This window comes from Mustelus asterias, chromosome 3, assembly GCF_964213995.1.
Source record: "Mustelus asterias chromosome 3, sMusAst1.hap1.1, whole genome shotgun sequence".
Classification (NCBI taxonomy): domain Eukaryota; kingdom Metazoa; phylum Chordata; class Chondrichthyes; order Carcharhiniformes; family Triakidae; genus Mustelus; species Mustelus asterias.
The window spans coordinates 3,434,058-3,462,028 of NC_135803.1; the positions used below are offsets into that span (position 1 = coordinate 3,434,058).

The 27,971-nt window shown below is 48.6% G+C and overlaps 1 protein-coding gene across 1 annotated transcript in view; it reads right to left on the reverse strand.

The window, feature by feature from the left end:
- Nucleotides 1-22,308, reverse strand: part of ostn (osteocrin) — a 30,944-nt gene extending 8,636 nt beyond the window's left edge. Inside the window, exons 1-4 of the mRNA XM_078201525.1 lie at nt 22,279-22,308; nt 21,710-21,805; nt 5,296-5,510; nt 1,733-1,821 (exon numbers count right to left, since the gene is read on the reverse strand). Of these exons, the coding sequence (XP_078057651.1) occupies nt 1,737-1,821; nt 5,296-5,510; nt 21,710-21,805; nt 22,279-22,296 (414 nt within the window). The 5' untranslated portion in view covers nt 22,297-22,308 and the 3' untranslated portion in view covers nt 1,733-1,736. The remainder of the gene's footprint in view (nt 1-1,732; nt 1,822-5,295; nt 5,511-21,709; nt 21,806-22,278) is intronic.
- Between the last annotated feature and the right edge of the window lie 5,663 nt (nt 22,309-27,971).

A 27,971-nucleotide genomic window follows, 5' to 3' on the forward strand; every position in this document is an offset into this window, starting at 1 on the left:
GTGAGGAACATTGTCAGAGGCTACAGAAGGATATAGATAGGCTGGAAATTTGGGCAAGGAAATGGCAGATGGAGTTCAATCCTGATAAATGCGAAGTGATGCATTTTGGTGGGAATAATGTAGGGAGGAGCTACACGATAAATGGAAGAACCATAAGGGGTGTAGAGACGCAGAGGGACCTGGGTGTGCAAGTCCACAGATCTTTGAAGGTGATGTCACAGGTGGAGAAGGTGGTGAAGAAGGCATATGGCATGCTTGCCTTTATAGGACGGGGCATAGAGTATAAGAGTTGGGGTCTGATGTTGCAGATGTATAGAACGTTGGTTCGGCCGCATTTGGAATACTGCGTCCAGTTCTGGTCGCCACACTACCAGAAAGACGTGGAGGCTTTGGAGAGAGTACAGAGGAGGTTTACCAGGATGTTGCCTGGTATGGAGGGGCTTGGTTATGAGGAGAGATTGGGGAAACTGGGGTTGTTCTCCTTGGAAAGACGGAGGATGAGGGGAGACTTAATAGAGGTGTATAAAATTATGAAAGGCATAGATAGGGTGAACGGTGGGAAGCTTTTCCCCGGGTCGGTGGTGACGTTCACGAGGGGTCATAGGTTCAAGGTGAAGGGGGGGAGGTTTAACACAGATATCAGAAGGACATATTTCACACAGAGGGTCGTGGGGGCCTGGAATGTGTTGCCGGGCAAGGTGGTGGAGGCGGACACACTGGGAACGTTTAAGACTTATCTAGACAGCTATATGAACGGAGTGGGAATGGAGGGATACAAAAGAGTGGTCTAGTCTGGACCAGGGAGCGGCGCGGGCTAATTGTTCCTTGTTTCTCGTTTCAAGGCTTCATTCTATGATCATCTTGCTGGTGCCAATACAGAGCGAGACTGCGGATAGTTGGGAACCTGTCTCGGGGGCAGGGAATTCATATGGTGTTCGTGGAAGTGGAAATGACTAGGGTTGGGAAGCATTTCCCGATCAGGGCCTTTGTGATCTCCTGGACTCGTTTCGATCGCCTCAGGGGGTCGGAGAGGAATTTCCCAGATTTTTTTCCCCATATTGGCCCTGGGGTTTTTCACTCTGGGTTTTCGCCTCTCCCTGGAGATCACATGGTCTGGAATGGGGGGGTGGGGGTGAGTTAATAGGTTGTGATGAACAAAGCATCGTAGCTGTGAGGGACAGCTCGGTGGATAGGATATTGGTATGTAGATAGGCTGGAAAATTGGGCGGGGATCCTGGATTCAGGATTCAATCCTGGACCGGGTAGCGGCGCGGGCTTGGAGGGCCAAAGGGCCTGTTCCTGTGCTGTATTGTTCTTTGTTTGTTCTTAACAACCCTCTTGTTCCTAACGTATGTATAAAATGCCTTAGGATTCTCCTTAATCCTGTCTGCCAAGGACATTACGTGACCCCTTTTTGCCCTGCTAACTCCCTGTTTGAGTTCTTTTCTACTTTCTCTGTATTCCTCCAATGCTCCATCTGTTTTTAGCTGCCTGGACCTCATGTATACCTCTTTTTTCTTTTTGATTAGACCCACTTACCTTGTATTAAGTTGATCTTTCTCTACACCCTAGCTATGACTGTAACACTACATTCTGCACCTTCTCGTTTCCTTCTCTATGAACAGTATGCTTTGTTTGTATAGTGTGCAAGAAACAATACTTTTCACTGTATGTTAATACATGTGACAATAATAAATCAAATCAAATCTAATGTCCAATGTTAATGTTATACCATGTCAATTCCTGGTATTTGGTAGGTACATGTGACCGATCCGATCCATTGGGAAATTAACCCGTCTTCTGCGACCATCCGGAGTTTTTCTGTAAAGATCAAAATGAATGAACAGACTGAACAGCTGAAAAGCCAGAGCCAAACAGAAGAGTCACGGCATCATAAACCATTCCAATTTCCCCAGACTTCCAACCCTGCAACAGCCGAGAGATTACAACCAAAATAATAACAGGAACACATACTGGGAAAGCGGGTCGCGCACCGGGAAAGCGGGTCGCGCACCGGGAAAGCGGGCAGCGCACCGGGAAAGCGGGTCGCGCACCGGGAAAGCGGGTCACGCACCGGGAAAGCGGGTCACATGCTGTCCTTTCATCACAGGGGTCTGTGCTGCGGCCTCAACATTTTACAATTTATATCAATGACTTAGATGAGGAGAGTGGAGACATGGTAGATGATACAGAGATAGGTCAGAAAGTATGTTGTGAAGTGGACATAAGGAGTTTTCAGATGGATACAGATTGAGTGGGGAAAAATCTAGCAGATGGAGTATAATTTGGGAATGTGAAGTTCTTCATTTTGGCAGGAAGAATAAAGAAACTATATTAATAAACAGACAGAGCTGCAGAATTCCGAGGGGCAGAGGGATCGAAGTGTTTTAGTGCATGAATCACGGAACTCTGGTATGCAGGTACAGCAAATAATTAAAAAGGCTAATGGAATGCTATCCTTCATTATGAAAGAAATTGGACATTACAGTAAGGATATTATGATTCAGTTATACACAGGGCATTAGTGAGGCCGCATCACAAATACTGTGGGCAGTTTTAGTTCCCTTATTTAAGGAAGGATGTAAATGAGTTGGAGGTGGTTCAGGGGAGATTTACTACATTGATACCTGGAATTCTGGGTTGTCTTAAGATGAAAGGTTGGACAGACTGGGCTTGTTTCTACTGGAGTATAGAAGAGTGAGGGGTGATCTGATTGAAGTCTGTAAGATCTTGAACAATTTTGACAAGTTGGAGGTGGAAAGGATGTTTCCTCTTGTGGGTGAATCCAGAACTAGGGGGCACTGTTCAAATGAGGAGTTGCCCTTGGACAGAGATAAGGAGAATTTTTATTTCTCAGACGGTTGTGTGACTTTGAAACTCTCTGCCTTAGAAGGTGGTGGAAACAGGTTCATTGAAAAGCTTTATGATGGAGATAGATAGATTCTTGATAGGCAAGGGAATCAAAGGTTATTGGGGGTGGATAGGAATGTGGAATTTGAAACAAATGTTTTAAGTTTTAAGTGTATTTACTAGTGTCACAAGTAGGCTTACATTAACACTGCAATGAAGTTACTGTGAAAATCTCCTAGTCACCACACTCTGGCACCTGTCCGGGTACACTGAGGGAGGATTTAGTTTGGCCAAAGCACCTAACCAGCACTGTGGGAGGAAATCGGAACACCCAGAGGAAACCCACACAGAGAACATACAGACTCCGCACAGACAGTGACCCAAGCCGGGAATCAAACCCAGGTCCCCGGTGCTGTGAGGCAGCAGTGGTAACCACTGGGCCACCGTGCCAAACAGATCAGCCATGATTTTATTGAATGGCAGAGCCAGCTTGAGGGGCCGAATGGCCTAATCCAGCTCTTAATTCATATGTTTGTATGGTACATCACAGAAAGAGGCCACTTGAGCCTTCATGTCTGTGTTGGCTCTTTGGAGGACAATCCACTTAGTCCTATGTCCCTGCTCTGACCCCATAGCGCTGCAGAGTTTCCCTTCTCCGGAGTTTATCTCATTCTCTTTTGCAAGTTATTCAGGCAGCACATTCCAGATCTTAAAAACCTGTTGCATAAAAACATTCTCCTGAAGTCCCTGATGCTTCTTTTCCCAATTATCTTCTATCTGTGTCCTCTGGATGCCGACACAGCTGCCATTGCAAATAGTTTCTTCACATTTACTCCAGCAAAATCCACCACGATCTTGAACATCTCGATTAAATCTCCCCTTAACCTTCTTTGCTGATATGATTGAAACATGTCAGATTCTTTGGGGGTTAGACAGGGTCAATGTTGGGAGGATGTTTCCACTCATGGGAAGAATGTGGGACCAGAGGGTATCGTCGCAGAATAAGGGGCTGCTCATTTAAGACAGACTTGAGGAAGAATTTCTTTGCAGAGTGGTGAATCTCTGAAATTCTTTCCCCCCGGAAGCTGTGGGGGCTGAGTCTGGGAACACTTTCAGGGCAGAGATTGACAGGTTTTTAATCAGTCGGGGAATTAAGTGTTACAGAGAGAATGCAGGAATGTGGACTTAGTGAGTGTTAGATCAGCCGTGATCTTATTAAATAGTGGAGCAGGCTCAAAGGGCTGAATGACCTCCTCTCTGTTCCCAATTCTTATGTGTTTATGCTCCAAGGAGAACAATCCCAGCCTCTCCAGTCTCTCCACATTATTGAAGCCCCTCATCCCCGGTATCATTCCAGTAAATCTACTTGAAAACTTTGACATTCTTCCTAAAGTGTAGAGTGTAGAATTGGTCATAATACTCCAACTGAGGCCTAACGCTTAGAAAAAAGGTAGTATAATGTTCTTGCTTTTTGTGTACACTGTGTGTGTCTGTTAACAAAGCCAAAATTACTACCTGCTTTCACACCCATCACAACTTGTCCTGCCAACTTCAAAGGCAGTTATTTTTGGCATTGTTCACACAGGATCACAGGCATCCCTCTCCACAAGAGAGAGAGATGATTGTGAATATAACTTGAGAAGAACCATTCTGCAAGCACGGGGCAAGACAAGGAGACAGGGCTCCATGAGCGACCTCACCCAGTGCAGGGATTGAACTCATGTCTTTGGTGTCATTCTGCACCACAGTCAAGCAATCTGGACAACTGAGCTAACCAACCCCTCGCCTTCAGAGATGTGTGGAAACTCCCCCATCCCCCTGCTCCTTTAGCATGCGACCATTTTGTTTCCATTGCCTCTCTTCACAAATTAAATCACATCATATTCAGAGTGACTGTGAGGGGTTGTTTGCGGAGGCCTTATTGAACCATAGAAAAGTTACAGCACAAAAGGAGGCCATTCAGCCCATCTTGTCCATGCCAGCCTGGGAACACCCCGGTGCCCTTTTTAATCCCACCTTCCTGCACCCGGCCCATAACCCTGTAGCTTACAGCATGTATGGTGCAGATTCAGGTACTTTTTAAAGGAGTTTAGGGTCTCTGTCTCCACCATGAGCTCAGGCAGTGAATTTCAGACACCCACCATCCTGAGGAAAAAGGTTCTTCCTCATGTCCCCTCTACACGAACTGCCATTTATCTTGAATCTATGTCCCTGGTTCTAGAATTCTCCACCAAGGGTAACAATTTTATCCTGTCCATTCTATCTCTTCTCCTCATAATTTTGTACCCCTCCATCAAGTCACCCTTCAGCCTTCTTTGTTCCAAGGAAAATAATCCCAAACGACCCAATCTCACCTCATAGCTACACTTTTCCAGCCCGGGTAACATTCTTGCAAAACCTGCTCTGCACCCTCTCAGAATGAAGAGGGAAATGTGAAAGACTGACCTCTGCTTGGACTTGACGGTTTTGGGCTTGGCAGAGCTCTTGTTTGAATTGGAAGCTACTTGGGGCACACTCCTCCTCCTTTTCTTTGATGCCACATCAACTTGGCGACCGGTGAGATGATTGAAGACAGGAAGCCAGTCTGATGGACCCCGGTTCTTCCCCTCCATGGACGCTGAAGTCAGAGCAGCCTTGGCCCGAGGCCAGAGGTCTGAGGACTGAGAAAAGGTCAACTCTGAAAGTTAAAATCTCCTCTTCTTTAAACTAGTTCCCAGGACAGTGAGTTAGAAAGTTTCATTTGTATCAGTTTTGCATAAATTTGCAGAAATGTTACAGACTTGTAAAAGGGATAAAATTTAAAAATAGAATTGAAGTGAACATGTTTCCTTGATAAAAGTGAATTAAATCCTGATAATTCTCAGCGTAGAAGCATCATCAAAGGTTTGTTTCAGTGAAAATATCCATTTTCCACTGTTTCCATTCATCCAAGTCCTCCAATTCTTTTCCCCCAAGACACCAATCCTTATCACAGTGAGGTCGCTGCTGCGTGTCAGCGCTCTCATTTCTCACTCAGAAAGTTGTTAGTTCAAGTCCCACACCAGAGACTTGGGCACAAAGTCCAAACTGGCACAGCCGGTGCAGTACTGAGGGAGTGCCGCACTGTCAGAGGGTCAGTACTGAGGGAGTGCCGCACTGTCAGAGGGTCAGTACTGAGGGAGTGCCGCACTGTCAGAGGGTCAGTACTGAGGGAGTGCCGCACTGTCAGAGGGTCAGTATTGAGGCAGTGCCGCACTGTCAGAGGGTCAGTACTGAGGGAGTGCTGCACTGTCAGAGGGTCAGGATTGAGGGAGTGCCGCACTGTCAGAGGGTCAGTACTGAGGGAATGCCGCACTGTCAGAGGGTCAGTCTTGAGGGAGTGCCGCACTGTCAGAGGGTCAGTGTTGAGGGAGTGCCGCACTGTCAGAGGGTCAGTACTGAGGGAGAGCCGCACTGTCAGAGGGTCAGTTCTGAGGGAGTGCCGCACTGTCAGAGGGTCAGTACTGAGGGAGTGCCGCACTGTCAGAAGGTCAGTACTGAGGGTGTGCCGCACTGTCAGAGGGTCAGTACTGAGGGAGAGCCGCACTGTCAGAGGGTCAGTACTGAGGGAGCGCCGCACTGTCAGAGGGTCAGGACTGAGGGAGTGCCGTACTGTCAGAGGTGCCATCTCTGATGTTAAACCAAGGCAATAGCTGCCTTTCTGATGCCCTGATCAGTATTTGCACCTTAACAGATTATCTGGTCATTATCTCACTGATGTGGGATCTTCCTGTGTGGAATTTAGCTGTTGTATTCTCTTCATTTCCACAGTGACTGCCCTTCAATGTAAATAGTATCTCATTAGCTATCAGGTGCCTTACTGCACTCTCAGATTGTGAAAGGTGCTACAGACTCACAATTTATAGATACAAGCACCAGTTGTTGTCCTAAATTCTTGTCCCTCATTCCCAAGTCGAGACACTAATTGTTGGCATGTCACAGACAACACGACCGTCAGCAGAGACCAATCCTGCTCTCATCCAACCTTAGATAACTCAGCGTAGCTCAGGAACTGAATCCAACACTCGCCTGTCTCACTCACCTGCCCATCCGAGCCTGGCCAATACTCTCCCCATCACTCCCCCTGACACTCTCCCTATCACACACCCCCTGACACTCTCCCTATCACACATCCTGCCACTCTCCCCATCACTCCCCCTGACACTCTCCCTATCACACTCCCCCCGTCACTCTCCCTATCACACTCCCCCCGTCACTCTCCCTATCACAACAACCCATCACTCTCCTTATCGCACTCCCCCTATCACTCTCCCTATCACACTCCCCCTGTCACTCTCCCTATCACACTTCCCCATCACTCTCCCTATCACACTTCCCCCGTCACTCTCCCTATCACACTCCCCCATCACTCTCCCTATCACACTCCCCCCGTCACTCTCCCTATCACACTTCCCCCATCACTCTCCATATCACACTCCCCCATCACTCTCCCTATCACACTCCCCCATCACTCTCCCTATCACACTCCCCCTGTCACTCTCCCTATCACACTCCCCTATCACTCTCCCTATCACACTCCCCCCGTCACTCTCCCTATCACACTCCCCTATCACTCTCCCTATCACACTCCCCCCGTCACTCTCCCTATCACACTTCCCCCGTCACTCTCCCTATCACACTTCCCCCGTCACTCTCCCTATCACACTCCCCCATCACTCTCCCTATCACACTCCCCCTGTCACTCCCCCTATCACACTCCCCTATCACTCTCCCTATCACACTCCCCCGTCACTCTCCCTATCACACTTCCCCCATCACTCTCCCTATCACACTTCCCCCGTCACTCTCCCTATCACACTCCCCCATCACTCTCCCTATCACACTCCCCCTGTCACTCTCCCTATCACACTCCCCTATCACTCTCCCTATCACACTCCCCCCGTCACTCTCCCTATCACACTTCCCCCATCACTCTCCATATCACACTCCCCCATCACTCTCCCTCTCTCTATCCCAGTCTCTCTCTCTCTCTCTCTATCCCAGTCTCTCTCTCTCTCTCTATCGCAGTCTCTCTCTCTCTCTCTATCCCAGTCTCTCTCTCTCTCTATCCCAGTCTCTCTCTCTCTCTCGATCCCAGTCTCTCTCTCTCTCTATCCCAGTATCTCTCTCTCTCTCTATCCCAGTCTCTCTCTCTCTCTCGCTCTTTCCCAGTCTCTCTCTCTATTCCAGTCTCTCCCTCTGTCCCAGCCTTTCTTTCTTGCTCTCTCTATCCCAGTCGCTCTCTCTCTATCCCAGTCTCTCTCTCTATCCCAGTCTCTCTCTCTCTCTCCATCTCAGTCTCTCTCTCTCCCTCTATCCCAGTCTTTCTCTCTCTCTCTCTCTCTCTCTCTCTCTCTCTATCCCAGTCTCTCTCTCTCTCTCTCTATCCCAGTCTCTCTCTCTCTCTCTATCCCAGTCCCTCGCTCTCTATCCCAGTCTCTCTCTCTCTCTATCCCAGTCTCTCGCTCTCTATCCCAGTCTCTCTCTCTCTCTCTCCCAGTCTCTCTCTCTTTCTCTAACCCAGTCTCTCGCTTTCTCTCTTTCTATCCCAGTCTCTCTCTCTCTCTCTCTATCCCAGTCTCTCTCTCTATCCCACTCTCTCTTTCTCTCTATCCCACTCTCTCTCTCTCCCAGTCTCTCGCTCTCTCCCAGTCTCTCTCTCTCTCTCCCAGTCTCTCCCTCTCTCTATCCCAGTCTCTCTCTCTCTCTCTCTATCCCAGTCTCTCTCTCTCTATCCCAAACTCTCTCTCTCTCTATCCCAGTCTCTCCCTCTCGTTCTCTCTATATCCCAGTCTCTCTCTCTCTATATATATCCCAGTCTCTCTCGCTCTTTCTATCCCAGTCTCTCTCTCTCTCCCTCTCTCTATCCCAGTCTCTGTCTCTCTCTGCAAGTCTCTCTTTCTCTCTCCCAGTCTCTCTCTCTCCCTATCCCCGTCTCTCTCTCTCTCTCTATCCCAGTCTCTCTCTCTATATATATCCCAGTCTCTCTCGCTCTTTCAATCCCAGACTCTCTCTCCATCCCAGTCTCTCTCTCTCTTTCTCCAAGTCTCTCTTTCTCTCTCCCAGTCTCTCTCTCTGTCTCTGTCCCAGCCTCTCTCTCTCTATCACAGTCTCTCTCTCGCTATCCCAGTCTCTCTCTCTCTCTATCCCAGAATCTCTCTCTCTCTTTTCCAGTCTCTCTGCCCCTCTCTCTCATTCCCAGACTCCCTCTCTCTCTATTCCAGTCTCTCTTTCTCTATCCCAGTCTCTCTCTCTCTCTCTATCCCAGTCTCTCACTCTCTCTATCCCAGGCTCTTTCTCTCTCTCATTCCCAGTCTCTCTCTCTCTCTCTCTATCCCAGTCTCTCTCTCTCTATCCCAAACTCTCTCTCTCTCTATCCCAGTCTCTGTCTCTCTCTCTCTCTATCCCAGTCTCTCTCTCTCTCTCTATTCCAGTCTCTCTTTCTCTATCCCAATCTCTCTCTCTCTCTCTATCCCAGTCTCTCACTCTCTATCCCAGTCTCTCTCTCTCTCTTCCTCCCTCTCTATCCCACTCTCTCTATCCCAGGCTCTCTTTCTTTCTATCCCAGTCTCTCCCTCTCTCTATCCCAGTCTCTCTCTCTCTCTCTCTATCCCAGTCTCTCTCTCTCGCTCTCTCTATCCCAATCTCTCTCTCTCTATCCCAATCTCTCTCTCTCTCTCTATCCCAGTCTCTCTCTCTCTCTCTTTATTCCAGTCTCTCTCTCTCTCTCTCTCTCTATCCCAGTCTCTCTCTCTCTCTCCCAGTCTCTCTCTCTATCCCAGTCTCTCTCTCTCTCTCTATCCCAGTCTCTCGCACTCTCTGTCCCAGCCTCTCTCTCTCTATCCCAGTCTCTCTCTCTCTCTGTCTCTCTATCCCAGACTCTCTCTCTCTCTTTTTCAGTCTCTCTCCCCCTCTCTCTCAATCCCAGTCTCTCTCTCTCTCTCAATCCCAGTCTCTCTCTCTCTCTCTCTATCCCAGTCACTCTCTCTCTCTATCCCAGTCCCTCTCTCTCTCTATCCCAGTCTCTCTCTCTCTCTCTATTCCACTCTCTCTCTCTAGCCCACTCTCTCTCTCTCTCCTAGACTCTCTCTCTCTCCCAGTCTCTCTCTCTCTTTCTATCCCAATCTCTCTCTCTCTCTATCCCAGTCTCTCCCTCTCTCTATCCCAGTCTCTCTCTCTCTCTCTGTATCCCAGTCTCTCCCTCTCTCTATCCCAGTCTCACTCTCTATCTCTATCCCACTCTCTCTCTCTCTTTCTCTCTATATCCCAGTCTCTCTCGCTCTTACTATCCCAGTCTCTCTCTCTCCCTCTCTATCCCAGTCCCTCTCTCTCTATCCCAGTCTCTCTCTCTCCTTATCCCAGTCTCTCTCTCTCTCCCAGTCTCTCTCTCTCGATCCCAGTCTCTCTCTCTCTCTCTCTCCCAGTATCTCGCTCTCTCTGTCCCAGCCTCTCTCTCTCTATCCCAGTTTCTCTCTCTCTCTCTATCCCAGTTTCTCTCTCTCTCTCTATCCCAGACACTCTGTCTCTCTTTTCCAGTCTCTCTCCCCCTCTCTCTCAATCCCAGTCTCTCTCTCTCTCCCTCTCTCTATCCCACTCTCTCTCTCTATATATATGTCCCAGTCTCTCTCGCTCTTTCTATCCCAGTCTCTCTCTCTCTCTCTATCCCAGTCTCTGTCTCTCTCTCCAAGTCTCTCCCCCCTATCCCCGTCTCTCTCTCTCTCTCTCTATCCCAGTCTCTCTCTCTATCGGAGTCTCTCCCCCTCTCTCTCTATCCCAGTCTCACTCTCTCTATCCCAGTCTTTCTCTCTCTCTATTCCAGTCTCTCTCTCTCTCTCTATCCCAGTCTCTATCCCAGTCTCTCTCTCTCTCTCTCTCTATTCCAGTCTCTCTCTCTCTCTATCCCAGTCTCTCTATCCCAATCTCTCTCTCTCTCCCTCTCTCTATTCCAATCTCTCTCCCCCTCTCTCTCTATCCCAGTCTCTCTCTCTATCGGAGTCTCTCCCCCTCTCTCTCTTTCCCAGTCTCACTCTCTCTATCCCAGTCTCTCTCTCTCTCTGTCCCAGTCTCTCTCACACACACACACACTCCCACTCTCTCTCTCTCACTCCATCCCAGTCTCTCACTCTCTCTCTATCCCAGTCTCTCTCTCTCTCTATTCCAGTCTCTCTCTCTCTCTCTATCCCAGTCTCTATCCCAGTCTCTCACTCTCTCTCGCTCTCTATTCCAGTCTCTCTCTATCTATCTATCCCAGTCTCTCCCCCTCTCTCTCTATCCCAGTCTCTCTCTCTCTCTCTTTCCCAGTCTCTCTCTCTATCCCAGTCTCTCTCTCTATCTCAGTCTCTCTCTATCTCAGTCTCTTTCTCTCTATCTCAGTCTCTCTCTCTCTATCTCAGTCACTCTCTCTCTCTATCTCAGTCTCTTTCTCTCACACACACAGTCGCAGTCTCTCTCTCTCTCCCAGTCTCTGTCTCTCTCTATCCCAGTCTCTCTCTCTCTCTATCCCAGTCTCTCTATCTCAGTCTCTCTCTCTCTCTATCCCTGTCTCTCTATCTCTGTCTCTCTCTCTCTATCCCAGTCTCCCTGTCTCTTTCCCAGTCTCTCTCTCTATCTCAGTCTCTCTCTCTATCCCAGTCTCTCTCTCTCTCTCTATCCCAGTCTCTCGCTCTCTCTCGATCCCAGTCTCTGTCTCTCTCTATCCCAGTCTCTCTCTCTATCCCAGTCTCTCTCTCCCTCCATCCCAGTCTCTCTCTATATCCCAGTCTCTCTCTCTCTATCCCAGTCTCTCTATCTCAGTCTCTCTATCCCTGTCTCTCTCTTTCCGTCTCTCTCTCTCTATCCCAGTCTCTCTCTCTCTCTCTCCCAGTCACTCTCTCTCTATCCCAGTCCCTCTCTCTTTCCCAGTCCCTCTCTCTATCTCAGTCTCTCTCTCTCTCTATCCCAGTCTCTCTCTCTATCCCAGTCTCTCTCTCTCTCTATCTCAGTCTCTCTCTCTCTCTATCCCAGTCTCTCTCTCTATCCCAGTCTCTCTCTCTCTCTCTATCTCAGTCTCTCTCTCTATCTCAGTCTCTCTCTCTCTCTATCCCAGTCTCTCTCTCTCTCTATCTCAGTCTCTCTCTCTATCCCAGTCTCTCTCTCTCTCTATCTCAGTCTCTCTCTCTCTATCCCAGTCTCTCTCTCTCTCTCTCTATCCCAGTCACTCTCTCTCTCTATCCCAGTCTCTCTCTCTCCTCTATCCCAGACCCTCTCTCTCCATCCGAGTCTCTCTCTCTCTCTATCCCAGTCCCTCTCTCTCTCTATCCCAGTCTCTCTCTCTCTCTCTCTATTCCACTCTCTCTCTCTAGCCCACTCTCTCTCTCTCTCCTAGTCTCTCTCTCTCTCCCAGTCTCTCTCTCTCTTTCTATCCCAATCTCTCTCTCTCTCTATCCCAGTCTCTCCCTCTCTCTATCCCAGTCTCTCTCTCTCTCTCTGTATCCCAGTCTCTCGCTCTCTCTGTCCCAGCCTCTCTCTCTCTATCCCAGTCTCTCTCTCTCTCTCTCTCTCTCTATTCCAGACTCTCTCTCTCTCTTTTCCAGTCTCTCTCCCCCTCTCTCTCAATCCCAGTCTCTCTCTCTCTCTCAATCCCAGTCTCTCTCTCTCTCTATCCCAGTCTCTCTCTCCCTCTCTCTCTATCCCAGTCACTCTCTCTCTCTATCCCTGTCTCTCTCTCTCCTCTATCCCAGACCCTCTCTCTCCATCCGAGTCTCTCTCTCTCTCTATCCCAGTCCCTCTCTCTCTCTATCCCAGTCTCTCTCTCTCTCTCTCTATTCCACTCTCTCTCTCTAGCCCACTCTCTCTCTCTCTCCTAGTCTCTCTCTCTCTCCCAGTCTCTCTCTCTCTTTCTATCCCAATCTCTCTCTCTCTCTATCCCAGTCTCTCCCTCTCTCTATCCCAGTCTCTCCCTCTCTCTATCCCAGTCTCTCTCTCTCTCTCTGTATCCCAGTCTCTCCCTCTCTATCCCAGTCTCACTCTCTATCTCTATCCCACTCTCTCTCTCTCTTTCTCTCTATATCCCAGTCTCTCTCGCTCTTACTATCCCAGTCTCTCTCTCTCCCTCTCTATCCCAGTCCCTCTCTCTCTATCCCAGTCTCTCTCTCTCCTTATCCCAGTCTCTCTCTCTCTCCCAGTCTCTCTCTCTATCCCAGTCTCTCTCTCTCTCTCTCTCCCAGTCTCTCGCTCTCTCTGTCCCAGCCTCTCTCTCTCTATCCCAGTTTCTCTCTCTCTCTCTATCCCAGTTTCTCTCTCTCTCTCTATCCCAGACACTCTGTCTCTCTTATCCAGTCTCTCTCCCCCTCTCTCTCAATCCCAGTCTCTCTCTCTCTCTCCCTCTCTCTATCCCACTCTCTCTCTCTCTATATATGTCCCAGTCTCTCTCGCTCTTTCTATCCCAGTCTCTCTCTCTCTCTCTATCCCAGTCTCTGTCTCTCTCTCCAAGTCTCTCCCCCCTATCCCCGTCTCTCTCTCTCTCTCTCTATCCCAGTCTCTCTCTCTATCGGAGTCTCTCCCCCTCTCTCTCTATCCCAGTCTCACTCTCTCTATCCCAGTCTTTCTCTCTCTCTATTCCAGTCTCTCTCTCTCTCTCTCTATCCCAGTCTCTATCCCAGTCTCTCTCTCTCTCTCTCTATTCCAGTCTCTCTCTCTCTCTATCCCAGTCTCTCTATCCCAATCTCTCTCTCTCTCCCTCTCTCTATTCCAATCTCTCTCCCCCTCTCTCTCTATCCCAGTCTCTCTCTCTATCGGAGTCTCTCCCCCTCTCTCTCTTTCCCAGTCTCACTCTCTCTATCCCAGTCTCTCTCTCTCTCTGTCCCAGTCTCTCTCACACACACACACACTCCCACTCTCTCTCTCTCTCTCCATCCCAGTCTCTCACTCTCTCTCTATCCCAGTCTCTCTCTCTATTCCAGTCTCTCTCTCTCTCTCTATCCCAGTCTCTATCCCAGTCTCTCTCTCTCTCGCTCTCTATTCCAGTCTCTCTCTATCTATCTATCCCAGTCTCTCCCCCTCTCTCTCTATCCCAGTCTCTCTCTCTCTCTCTATCCCAGTCTCTCTCTCTCTATCCCAGTCTCTCTCTCTATCCCAGTCTCTCTCTCTATCTCAGTCTCTCTCTATCTCAGTCTCTTTCTCTCTATCTCAGTCTCTCTCTCTCTATCTCAGTCTCTCTCTCTCTCTATCTCAGTCTCTTTCTCTCACACACACAGTCGCAGTCTCTCTCTCTCTCCCAGTCTCTGTCTCTCTCTATCCCAGTCTCTCTCTCTCTCTATCCCAGTCTCTCTATCTCAGTCTCTCTCTCTCTCTATCCCTGTCTCTCTATCTCTGTCTCTCTCTCTCTATCCCAGTCTCCCTGTCTCTTTCCCAGTCTCTCTCTCTATCTCAGTCTCTCTCTCTATCCCAGTCTCTCTCTCTCTCTCTATCCCAGTCTCTCGCTCTCTCTCGATCCCAGTCTCTGTCTCTCTCTATCCCAGTCTCTCTCTCTATCCCAGTCTCTCTCTCCCTCCATCCCAGTCTCTCTCTATATCCCAGTCTCTCTCTCTCTATCCCAGTCTCTCTATCTCAGTCTCTCTATCCCTGTCTCTCTCTTTCCGTCTCTCTCTCTCTATCCCAGTCTCTCTCTCTCTCTCTCCCAGTCACTCTCTCTCTATCCCAGTCCCTCTCTCTTTCCCAGTCCCTCTCTCTATCTCAGTCTCTCTCTCTCTCTATCCCAGTCTCTCTCTCTATCCCAGTCTCTCTCTCTCTCTATCTCAGTCTCTCTCTCTCTCTATCCCAGTCTCTCTCTCTATCCCAGTCTCTCTCTCTCTCTCTATCTCAGTCTCTCTCTCTATCTCAGTCTCTCTCTCTCTCTATCCCAGTCTCTCTCTCTCTCTATCCCAGTCTCTCTCTCTATCCCAGTCTTTCTCTCTCTCTATCTCAGTCTCTCTCTCTCTATCCCAGTCTCTCTCTCTCTCTCTCTATCCCAGTCACTCTCTCTCTCTATCCCAGTCTCTCTCTCTCCTCTATCCCAGACCCTCTCTCTCCATCCGAGTCTCTCTCTCTCTCTATCCCAGTCCCTCTCTCTCTCTATCCCAGTCTCTCTCTCTCTCTCTCTATTCCACTCTCTCTCTCTAGCCCACTCTCTCTCTCTCTCCTAGTCTCTCTCTCTCTCCCAGTCTCTCTCTCTCTTTCTATCCCAATCTCTCTCTCTCTCTATCCCAGTCTCTCCCTCTCTCTATCCCAGTCTCTCTCTCTCTCTCTGTATCCCAGTCTCTCGCTCTCTCTGTCCCAGCCTCTCTCTCTCTATCCCAGTCTCTCTCTCTCTCTCTCTCTCTCTCTCTATTCCAGACTCTCTCTCTCTCTTTTCCAGTCTCTCTCCCCCTCTCTCTCAATCCCAGTCTCTCTCTCTCTCTCAATCCCAGTCTCTCTCTCTCTCTCTATCCCAGTCTCTCTCTCCCTCTCTCTCTATCCCAGTCACTCTCTCTCTCTATCCCAGTCTCTCTCTCTCCTCTATCCCAGACCCTCTCTCTCCATCCGAGTCTCTCTCTCTCTCTATCCCAGTCCCTCTCTCTCTCTATCCCAGTCTCTCTCTCTCTCTCTCTATTCCACTCTCTCTCTCTAGCCCACTCTCTCTCTCTCTCCTAGTCTCTCTCTCTCTCCCAGTCTCTCTCTCTCTTTCTATCCCAATCTCTCTCTCTCTCTATCCCAGTCTCTCCCTCTCTCTATCCCAGTCTCTCCCTCTCTCTATCCCAGTCTCTCTCTCTCTCTCTGTATCCCAGTCTCTCCCTCTCTCTATCCCAGTCTCACTCTCTATCTCTATCCCACTCTCTCTCTCTCTTTCTCTCTATATCCCAGTCTCTCTCGCTCTTACTATCCCAGTCTCTCTCTCTCCCTCTCTATCCCAGTCCCTCTCTCTCTATCCCAGTCTCTCTCTCTCCTTATCCCAGTCTCTCTCTCTCTCCCAGTCTCTCTCTCTATCCCAGTCTCTCTCTCTCTCTCTCTCCCAGTCTCTCGCTCTCTCTGTCCCAGCCTCTCTCTCTCTATCCCAGTTTCTCTCTCTCTCTCTATCCCAGTTTCTCTCTCTCTCTCTATCCCAGACACTCTGTCTCTCTTATCCAGTCTCTCTCCCCCTCTCTCTCAATCCCAGTCTCTCTCTCTCTCTCCCTCTCTCTATCCCACTCTCTCTCTCTCTATATATGTCCCAGTCTCTCTCGCTCTTTCTATCCCAGTCTCTCTCTCTCTCTCTATCCCAGTCTCTGTCTCTCTCTCCAAGTCTCTCCCCCCTATCCCCGTCTCTCTCTCTCTCTCTCTCTATCCCAGTCTCTCTCTCTATCGGAGTCTCTCCCCCTCTCTCTCTATCCCAGTCTCACTCTCTCTATCCCAGTCTTTCTCTCTCTCTATTCCAGTCTCTCTCTCTCTCTCTCTATCCCAGTCTCTATCCCAGTCTCTCTCTCTCTCTCTCTATTCCAGTCTCTCTCTCTCTCTATCCCAGTCTCTCTATCCCAATCTCTCTCTCTCTCCCTCTCTCTATTCCAATCTCTCTCCCCCTCTCTCTCTATCCCAGTCTCTCTCTCTATCGGAGTCTCTCCCCCTCTCTCTCTTTCCCAGTCTCACTCTCTCTATCCCAGTCTCTCTCTCTCTTTCTATCCCAATCTCTCTCTCTCTCTATCCCAGTCTCTCCCTCTCTCTATCCCAGTCTCTCCCTCTCTCTATCCCAGTCTCTCTCTCTCTCTCTGTATCCCAGTCTCTCCCTCTCTCTATCCCAGTCTCACTCTCTATCTCTATCCCACTCTCTCTCTCTCTTTCTCTCTATATCCCAGTCTCTCTCGCTCTTACTATCCCAGTCTCTCTCTCTCCCTCTCTATCCCAGTCCCTCTCTCTCTATCCCAGTCTCTCTCTCTCCTTATCCCAGTCTCTCTCTCTCTCCCAGTCTCTCTCTCTATCCCAGTCTCTCTCTCTCTCTCTCTCCCAGTCTCTCGCTCTCTCTGTCCCAGCCTCTCTCTCTCTATCCCAGTTTCTCTCTCTCTCTCTATCCCAGTTTCTCTCTCTCTCTCTATCCCAGACACTCTGTCTCTCTTATCCAGTCTCTCTCCCCCTCTCTCTCAATCCCAGTCTCTCTCTCTCTCTCCCTCTCTCTATCCCACTCTCTCTCTCTCTATATATGTCCCAGTCTCTCTCGCTCTTTCTATCCCAGTCTCTCTCTCTCTCTCTATCCCAGTCTCTGTCTCTCTCTCCAAGTCTCTCCCCCCTATCCCCGTCTCTCTCTCTCTCTCTCTCTATCCCAGTCTCTCTCTCTATCGGAGTCTCTCCCCCTCTCTCTCTATCCCAGTCTCACTCTCTCTATCCCAGTCTTTCTCTCTCTCTATTCCAGTCTCTCTCTCTCTCTCTCTATCCCAGTCTCTATCCCAGTCTCTCTCTCTCTCTCTCTATTCCAGTCTCTCTCTCTCTCTATCCCAGTCTCTCTATCCCAATCTCTCTCTCTCTCCCTCTCTCTATTCCAATCTCTCTCCCCCTCTCTCTCTATCCCAGTCTCTCTCTCTATCGGAGTCTCTCCCCCTCTCTCTCTTTCCCAGTCTCACTCTCTCTATCCCAGTCTCTCTCTCTCTCTGTCCCAGTCTCTCTCACACACACACACACTCCCACTCTCTCTCTCTCTCTCCATCCCAGTCTCTCACTCTCTCTCTATCCCAGTCTCTCTCTCTATTCCAGTCTCTCTCTCTCTCTCTATCCCAGTCTCTATCCCAGTCTCTCTCTCTCTCGCTCTCTATTCCAGTCTCTCTCTATCTATCTATCCCAGTCTCTCCCCCTCTCTCTCTATCCCAGTCTCTCTCTCTCTCTCTATCCCAGTCTCTCTCTCTCTATCCCAGTCTCTCTCTCTATCCCAGTCTCTCTCTCTATCTCAGTCTCTCTCTATCTCAGTCTCTTTCTCTCTATCTCAGTCTCTCTCTCTCTATCTCAGTCTCTCTCTCTCTCTATCTCAGTCTCTTTCTCTCACACACACAGTCGCAGTCTCTCTCTCTCTCCCAGTCTCTGTCTCTCTCTATCCCAGTCTCTCTCTCTCTCTATCCCAGTCTCTCTATCTCAGTCTCTCTCTCTCTCTATCCCTGTCTCTCTATCTCTGTCTCTCTCTCTCTATCCCAGTCTCTCTCTCTCTTTCCCAGTCTCTCTCTCTATCTCAGTCTCTCTCTCTATCCCAGTCTCTCTCTCTCTCTCTATCCCAGTCTCTCGCTCTCTCTCGATCCCAGTCTCTGTCTCTCTCTATCTCAGTCTCTCTCTCTCTCTCTCTATCCCAGTCTCTCTCTCTATCCCAGTCTCTCTCTCCCTCCATCCCAGTCTCTCTCTATATCCCAGTCTCTCTCTCTCTATCCCAGTCTCTCTATCTCAGTCTCTCTATCCCTGTCTCTCTCTTTCCATCTCTCTCTATCTATCCCAGTCTCTCTCTCTCTCTCTCCCAGTCTCTCTCTCTCTATCCCAGTCCCTCTCTCTTTCCCAGTCCCTCTCTCTATCTCAGTCTCTCTCTCTCTCTATCCCAGTCTCTCTCACACACACACACACTCCCACTCTCTCTCTCTCTCTCCATCCCAGTCTCTCACTCTCTCTCTATCCCAGTCTCTCTCTCTATTCCAGTCTCTCTCTCTCTCTCTATCCCAGTCTCTATCCCAGTCTCTCTCTCTCTCGCTCTCTATTCCAGTCTCTCTCTATCTATCTATCCCAGTCTCTCCCCCTCTCTCTCTATCCCAGTCTCTCTCTCTCTCTCTATCCCAGTCTCTCTCTCTCTATCCCAGTCTCTCTCTCTATCCCAGTCTCTCTCTCTATCTCAGTCTCTCTCTCTCTCTATCTCAGTCTCTTTCTCTCACACACACAGTCGCAGTCTCTCTCTCTCTCCCAGTCTCTGTCTCTCTCTATCCCAGTCTCTCTCTCTCTCTATCCCAGTCTCTCTATCTCAGTCTCTCTCTCTCTCTATCCCTGTCTCTCTATCTCTGTCTCTCTCTCTCTCTATCCCAGTCTCTCTCTCTCTTTCCCAGTCTCTCTCTCTATCTCAGTCTCTCTCTCTATCCCAGTCTCTCTCTCTCTCTCTATCCCAGTCTCTCGCTCTCTCTCGATCCCAGTCTCTGTCTCTCTCTATCTCAGTCTCTCTCTCTCTCTCTCTATCCCAGTCTCTCTCTCTATCCCAGTCTCTCTCTCCCTCCATCCCAGTCTCTCTCTATATCCCAGTCTCTCTCTCTCTATCCCAGTCTCTCTATCTCAGTCTCTCTATCCCTGTCTCTCTCTTTCCGTCTCTCTCTCTCTATCCCAGTCTCTCTCTCTCTCTCTCCCAGTCTCTCTCTCTCTATCCCAGTCTCTCTCTCTTTCCCAGTCCCTCTCTCTATCTCAGTCTCTCTCTCTCTCTATCCCAGTCTCTCTCTCTATCCCAGTCTCTCTCTCTCTCTATCTCAGTCTCTCTCTCTCTCTATCCCAGTCTCTCTCTCTATCCCAGTCTCTCTCTCTCTCTATCTCAGTCTCTCTCTCTATCCCAGTCTCTCTCTCTCTCTCTCTATCCCAGTCACTCTCTCTCTCTATCCCAGTCTCTCTCTCTCCTCTATCCCAGACCCTCTCTCTCCATCCGAGTCTCTCTCTCTCTCTATCCCAGTCCCTCTCTCTCTCTCTATCCCAGTCTCTCTCTCTCTCTCTCTATTCCACTCTCTCTCTTTCTAGCCCACTCTCTCTCTCTCTCCTAGTCTCTCTCTCTCTCCCAGTCTCTCTCTCTCTTTCTATCCAAATCTCTCTCTCTCTCTATCCCAGTCTCTCCCTCTCTCTATCCCAGTCTCTCTCTCTCTCTCTCTGTATCCCAGTCTCTCCCTCTCTCTATCCCAGTCTCACTCTCTATCTCTATCCCACTCTCTCTCTCTCTTTCTCTCTATATCCCAGTCTCTCTCCCTCTCTATCCCAGTCCCCCTCTCTCTATCCCAGTCTCTCTCTCTCCTTATCCCAGTCTCTCTCTCTCTCCCAGTCTCTCTCTCTCTATCCCAGTCTCTCTCTCTCTCTCTCTCCCAGTCTCTCGCTCTCTCTGTCCCAGCCTCTCTCTCTCTATCCCAGTTTCTCTCTCTCTCTCTATCCCAGTTTCTCTCTCTCTCTCTATCCCAGACACTCTGTCTCTCTTTTCCAGTCTCTCTCCCCATCTCTCTCAATCCCAGTCTCTCTCTCTCTCTCCCTCTCTCTATCCCACTCTCTCTCTCTCTCTATATATGTCCCAGTCTCTCTCGCTCTTTCTATCCCAGTCTCTCTCTCTCTCTCTATCCCAGTCTCTGTCTCTCTCTCCAAGTCTCTCTCCCCCTATCCCCGTCTCTCTCTCTCTCTCTCTATCCCAGTCTCTCTCTCTATCGGAGTCTCTCCCCCTCTCTCTCTATCCCAGTCTCACTCTCTCTTTCCCAGTCTTTCTCTCTCTCTATTCCAGTCTCTCTCTCTCTCTCTATCCCAGTCTCTATCCCAGTCTCTCTCTCTCTCTCTCTATTCCAGTCTCTCTCTCTCTCTATCCCAGTCTCTCTATCCCAATCTCTCTCTCTCTCCCTCTCTCTATTCCAATCTCTCTCCCCCTCTCTCTCTATCCCAGTCTCTCTCTCTATCGGAGTCTCTCCCCCTCTCTCTCTTTCCCAGTCTCACTCTCTCTATCCCAGTCTCTCTCTCTCTCTGTCCCAGTCTCTCTCTCACACACACACACTCCCACTCTCTCTCTCTCTCTCCATCCCAGTCTCTCTCTCTCTCTATTCCAGTCTCTCTCTCTCTCTCTATCCCAGTCTCTATCCCAGTCTCTCTCTCTCTCGCTCTCTATTCCAGTCTCTCTCTATCTATCTATCCCAGTCTCTCCCCCTCTCTCTCTATCCCAGTCTCTCTCTCTCTCTCTATCCCAGTCTCTCTCTCTCTCTCTATCCCAGTCTCTCTCTCTCTATCCCAGTCTCTCTCTCTATCCCAGTCTCTCTCTCTATCTCAGTCTCTCTCTTTCTCAGTCTCTTTCTCTCTATCTCAGTCTCTCTCTCTCTATCTCAGTCTCTCTCTCTCTCTATCTCAGTCTCTTTCTCTCACACACACAGTCGCAGTCTCTCTCTCTCTCCCAGTCTCTGTCTCTCTCTATCCCAGTCTCTCTCTCTCTCTATCCCAGTCTCTCTATCTCAGTCTCTCTCTCTCTATCCCTGTCTCTCTATCTCTGTCTCTCTCTCTCTATCCCAGTCTCTCTCTCTCTTTCCCAGTCTCTCTCTCTATCTCAGTCTCTCTCTCTATCCCAGTCTCTCTCTCTCTCTCTATCCCAGTCTCTCGCTCTCTCTCGATCCCAGTCTCTGTCTCTCTCTATCTCAGTCTCTCTCTCTCTCTCTCTATCCCAGTCTCTCTCTCTATCCCAGTCTCTCTCTCCCTCCATCCCAGTCTCTCTCTATATCCCAGTCTCTCTCTCTCTATCCCAGTCTCTCTATCTCAGTCTCTCTATCCCTGACTCTCTCTTTCCGTCTCTCTCTCTCTATCCCAGTCTCTCTCTCTCTCTCTCCCAGTCTCTCTCTCTCTATCCCAGTCCCCTCTCTTTCCCAGTCCCTCTCTCTATCTCAGTCTCTCTCTCTCTCTATCCCAGTCTCTCTCTCTATCCCAGTCTCTCTCTCTCTCTATCTCAGTCTCTCTCTCTCTCTATCCCAGTCTCTCTCTCTATCCCAGTCTCTCTCTCTCTCTATCTCAGTCTCTCTCTCTATCTCAGTCTCTCTCTCTCTCTCTATCCCAGTCTCTCTCTCTATCCCAGTCTCTCTCTCTCTCTATCTCAGTCTCTCTCTCTATCTCAGTCTCTCTCTCACACACACACTCTCCCAGTCTCTCTCCTTACCTTTCGAGCCCCCTCTGTCGGCGGTGCTGTCCCTCCGCTGCCGGCCATGGAGCTCAGCACCAGGAGCAGGTGCAGGAAGGTGCAGGGTCCAAACATCTGGGGAGACATTTCCTTCAGTGAGTAACCAGAGCAGAGTGGAAGGATCGACTCCCACCTCCGACTGTTCAATAACATTCAGAGCAGAATGTTCACCTCAATCCCTCTCTGCAACCGAAATGATTGCAGGAGAAAGACTGACAGACAGTGAGAGATCAAACAGATCTCCTGCCCCTTTCCCACATCACCTGGGGGGAGAATTGAGGAGTTTCGAGAAACACAAACAGCGAATTAATCTTAAAAAGAATGTATCATCAACTTTTCAGAAATCAAACTCGAGTTATTAACAATTAAACTATTAAAATATCTCCACAATGATTTTCTAACATTCTGATTTTATTCCAGAATCCAGCATCCGCGGTTTTAACTCTTCTAAACATTGGAATAAAAAACTCAATTTTAATTCATTCATTTCCAATCATTCTTCCAATTTTTAGCAGTTAGTCTGGCTAATCCTTTGGAACAATTCTAACAGTGGAAACTCTTTGCATGTCAGTGGGATGAAGGAGTTAGTTGCCTCCCTGGCTCTCACCCTCCTTCCTCTCTGTGGCTGTGCGCAGATTCCTCCCAATCCGCCCTCACTCCCCCTGCCTTTATACCCTGCCCGCCACTCCCCGTGCCTCACCTGCCCCTTTGTCTCACCCACACTTTTCTTGGCAGTTCGCAGCTGCCTCTGGGTGACCTTCCCCCTCAATGAGTGTCTGCGGTTGGAGCTCGAGTAGGAGCGAATCCCAAATCTTCCACCACTCCCAACATAGGGAAAGCATCCAACTCCCTCCCTGCTGGGTGCAGCATTCCTCCAGCGCAGCGCTGCTGTTAAATGTCCCACATCACATCTGATCCGGGATATAACACTCCATTTCCAGACAAATACAAACCTTTTCCACCTCCCGTTGTTTACTTTCTAGGAATCGGAGAAACTGTTCCAGCCCCTCCAGATTGTTACAAAAAATCTTCCAGTGGATTTGCCAGACTAGCATTTATTGCCCATCCCTAATTGCCCCTTGAGAAGGTGGTGGTGAGCTGCCCTCTTGAAATGCTGCAGTCTGTGTGATGTAGGTACACCCACAATGCTGTTAGAGAGGGAGTTCCAGGATTTTGACCCAGTGACAGTGCAGGAACAGTAAGAAATCTCTCAACACCAGGTTAAAGTCCAACACCTTTATTTGGTAGCATGAGCTTTCGGAGCATTGCTCCTTCATCAGGTGAATGGGCAACGCTCCAAAAGCTCGTGCTACCAAATAAACCTGTTGGGACTTTAATCTAATGTTGTGAGACTACTTACTCTGCCGACCCCAGTCCAACGCCGGCATCTCCACATCATGTAATGGAACAGTAAATAATAAACAGAATGATGAGTGGCTTTAAGGGGAACTTCCAGGTGGTGGTATTCCCAGGTATCTGCTGCCCTTGTCCTGCTAGATAGAAGTAGTTGTAGGTTTGGAAGGTGCTGTCTAAGGATCTTTGGTGAATTGCTGCAGTGCATCTTGTAGATAGTACACACTGCTGCTACTGTATGTCAGTAGTGGATGGAGCGAATGTTTGTGGATTGGGTGCCAATCAAGCGGGCTGCTTTGTCTTGAGTGTTGTTGGAGCTGCACCCCTCCAGGCAAGTGGAGAACATTCCATCACACTCCTGACTTGTGTAGATGGTGGCGAGGCTTTGGAGAGTCAGAAGGTGAGTTACTCGCTGCAGAACTCCCAGCCTCTGACCTGTTCCTATAGCCACAATATTTAAATAGCTATTGATTTGATTTGATTTAATTTATTATTGTCACATGTATTAGTATACAGTGAAAAGTATTGTTTCTTGCGTGCTATACAGACAAAGCATACCATTCATAGAGAAGGAAACGAGAGAGTGCAGAATGTAGTGTTACAGTCATAGCTAACATAGAACATTACAGCGCAGTACAGGTCCTTCGGCCCTCGATGTTGCGCCAACCAGTGAAACCAATCTAAAGCCCATCTAACCAACACTATTCCAATATCATCCATATGTTTATCCAATGACCATTTAAATGCCCTTAATGTTGGTGAGTCCACTACTGCTGCAGGCAGGGCATTCCATGCCCTTACTTCTCTCTGAGTGAAGAACCTACCTCTGACATCTGTCCTAGATCTATCACCCCTCAATTTAAAGCTATGTCCCCTCATGCTAGCTATCACCATCCGATATATATATAAATGATTTGGAAGAAGGTGTAACTGGTGTTATCAGCAAGTTTGCGGATGACACGAAGATGGCTGGGCTTGCAGATAGCGATGAACATTGTCAGACAAAACAGCAGGATACAGCTAGGCTGGAAAATTGGGTGGAGAAATGGCAGATGGAATTTAATCTGGATAAATGCGAAGTGATGCATTTTGGAAGAACTAATGTAGGGGGGAGTTATACAATAAATGGCAGAGCCATCAAGAGTATAGAAACACAGAGGGACCTAGGTGTGCAAGTCCACAAATCCTTGAAGGTGGCAGCACAGGTGGAGAAGGTGGTGAAGAAGGCATATGGTATGCTTGCCTTTATAGGACGGGATATAGAGTATAAAAGCTGGAGTCTGATGTTGCAGCTGTATAGAACGCTGGTTCGGCCACATTTGGAATACTGCGTCCAGTTCTGGTCGCCACACTACCAGAAGGAAGTGGAGGCTTTAGAGAGAGTGCAGAGAAGGTTTACCAGGATGTTGCCTGATATGGAGGGTCTTAGCTATGAGGAGAGATTGGATAAACTGGGCTTGTTCTCCCTGGAAAGATGGAGAATGAGGGGAGACCTAATAGAGGTGTACAAAATTATGAAGGGTATAGATAGGGTGAACAGTGGGAAGCTTTTTCCCAGGTCGGTGGTGACGATCACGAGGGGTCACGGGCTCAAGGTGAGAGGGGCGAGGTATAACTCAGATATCAGAGGGATGTTTTTTACACAGAGGGTGGTGGGGGCCTGGAATGCGCTGCCAAGTAGGGTGGTGGAGGCAGACACTCGGGCATCGTTTAAGACTTACCTGGATAGTCACATGAGCAGTCTGGGAATGGAGGGATACAAACGAATGGTCTAGTTGGACCAAGGAGCGGCACAGGCTTGGAGGGCCGAAGGGCCTGTTTCCTGTGCTGTTTTATTCTTTGTTCTTTTGTTCTTTGAAAAAGGCTCTCATTATCCACCCTATCTAATCCTCTGGTCATCTTGTATGCCTCTATTAAGTCACCTCTTAACCTTCTTCTCTCTAATGAAAACAACCTCAAGTCCCTCAGCCTTTCCTCATAAGACCTTCCCACCATACCAGGCAACATCCGAGTAAATCTCCTCTGCACCCTTTCCAATGCTTCCACATCCTTCCTAAAATGCGGTGACCAGAACTATACGGAATACTCCAAGTGCGGCCGCACCAGAGTTTTGTACAGCTGCAACATGACCTCCTGGCTCCGAAACTCAATCCCTCCACCAATAAAAGCTAACACTCCGTACACCTTCTTAACAACCCTATCAACCTGGGTGCCAGAGATCTATGCACATGGACACCGAAATCTCTTTGTTCATCCACACTATCAAGTATCTTACCATTAGCCCAGTACTCTGTAATCCTGTTACTCCTTCCAAAGTGAATCACCTCACACTTTTCTGCATTGAACTCCATTTGCCACCTCTCAGTGTTGAAGTGGAAACTTTCCTGCTTCTTGACTGTGATAGAAAAACTCAACAACGTTCGCTCTGACAAAACAACTAGTATTTATTTACGAAAGACTGCATGCAGTTTTGGCTGAAAACTTGAGTTCAGAGAGCAGTTGGTACAACTTGCTAATTCCTCCTCAAGTCCGCAATTAAACAAAGAACCAGTTCAGTATTTATACATAATCATTATCAGTTTGCGTGACCAGAGTTTATTCAGGAATTCGATCAGTAATAGAATCATAAGCAATATCATTAATCATGGCACAACTTGCTGACCTCCTAGAACTCTTTGTCTCATCATTCATACTCTTATCTTGTCCTTTGATGTAACAGAAGAAGGTCGGTGACTCCGTCATCCCTGACCTTATCTTGTTTTATTTACTCATACAGTCTTAAAGTTATGCGGAGTCAGCCTTGCTTATATTGTACCAAATAGCTGACCAATTTTCCCATCATGCTATTCCTTAGTTCGTACAACTTCACATTCCCTCCTTTTGTCATATCATGACAACTAATTAAATAGGTATATCCATGACCCGATTAAAAATGCATTTACACAAGCAGCCAAGCAATCCTATCCCCAGTAGTAGTAGTAACATGAAGGCCTTAAAGATCCAATCAAATAATCCGTGACCCAGCCATCCTCACCAACCCAGTGGGTCATAATCATGAAATTCACGGCCAATCTCTTGAATTTGATCAGCCTGTCTCTTAATATGGTCAGCCAGGTTGGTGATATTTTCAGAGGCATCTGGGATATAAGTACAGCATTCCTGACCTACAATGGCGCACGTTCCTCCCTGTGAGGCTAACAGATAATCCAAAGCCAGTTGATTTTGTAATGCCACGGTCCGGACAGCCACCAGCTCAGCCGAGACCTCGGCCAGTGCCTGTCCAATTGCCCTGGTTTCCGCCATTGTTACGTTTACTAGCTGTTCCAATGCTGAGGCCATAAGAATCAGTTCGTTGGCTGCCCTGCTCGTTCCATAGAGCGGAGAGGCCATCATAAAGTAACTTTCGATTCCGCTAATGGTCCTTTTGGCTCGCGAGGGGCGATGCTGAAGGGAGGGTAGGTGGTGCATGTAGGGTACGACATATCCCAGATAACAGGATCCTATCCGATTGATAAGAAGCCACGAGAATGCTTTAGTGCCACATATGAAATATGTTCCATTATAGGCCATAAAATCATCAGCCAATGTCATCCAGGGTGTTGGGGATGTATGTGTCCATGAGCTATTAGAGGTTATATTCCATACCCTAGACCAATCAACAATAAACATACCCTTGGTGGATAGGTTTGCTACTGGTCCTTGCCACTCAGCTGTAAGGTTACATCTACTTTGCCCCATCAGCTTTCCTTTCCCTGATTTACTAAAACATAGGGAACCTCGCACATCATTTGAGGGGAGGGTAAGGGAGGGTGGAAACAAGGCATGGTTATCAGCAGGCTGGTACCAATCCGAAAACCTAGTCATTTCATAGCCAGCCAATTCCAGTTCTATCATGTCTCCCTCGAACCCTGTTTGGTTTTGACGTAGAATCCATTCAACTGTCTCTCCTATCTGGAATGGGAGGGATTGGAGAGGTATTCCTTCCCTCGAATGGACAGGGATGTGGGTACAAACCCAATACTTGCTTACATTCAATTTTTCAGCATAAATATATGACATATATAAATAGGTATTGGCATGCAGTCCCCGGGTAGTTCGCTTTTTCACTACCAAGTGGCCATTAAGGCCAAATAGTCCAGAAAGTCCAAAAAATACAATGAAGATCTTCATCCTGTGTTTGTATCTGGGTTATAGACAATCTTCTTGCAGTTGGATAGATGTATCCAACTTGGACGTCCTTCAAGCTTGATGGAAGTCGGTGTGGTCAGAAGTACTTGAAAAGGTCCGCTCCAGCGTTGTCCTAGCGTCTTTCTATCCCAGTTCTTCACCAATATGTAGTCTCCGGGTTCGATCACTGGATATCGAGGGGTGGCTGTCCCTGCTGTCACTGGGAGGTTGGTTGTTTCACCTGTGAGTGGAGAAACTTCAGAGAAAGTGTTAATTGCTTCAAATAATTCTGCATCTGTTCCCCCACCATATGGAGGTCTACTCCCTCCAGGGATTTTTCATGGGCATCCCAGGGAGTCCTCATTGGCTGACCATAGACTATCTCTGCAGCTGACAGTCCGGTCCGCGAATGTGGAGTCACCCACATGTGAAACAGTGCCAAGGGCAATACCTTTAGCCAATTTAACCCAGTTTCTTCAGTCAATTTAGATAATTTTTCTTTTAAAGCCCCGTTGGCTCTTTCCACAATTCCTGCTGCCTGTGGGTGATACGCGCAGTGCGGTTGTTGTTTAATTACGAGTGCTTTGTACAATTCAGTATTGATCCGAGCCACAAAATCTGGTCCATTATCTGAGCTCACCATTTTGGGTACCCCGAAACGGGGAATAACTTCTGTCAACAATAACTTCACCACCGTATGTGCAGTACAATTCGTGGTGGG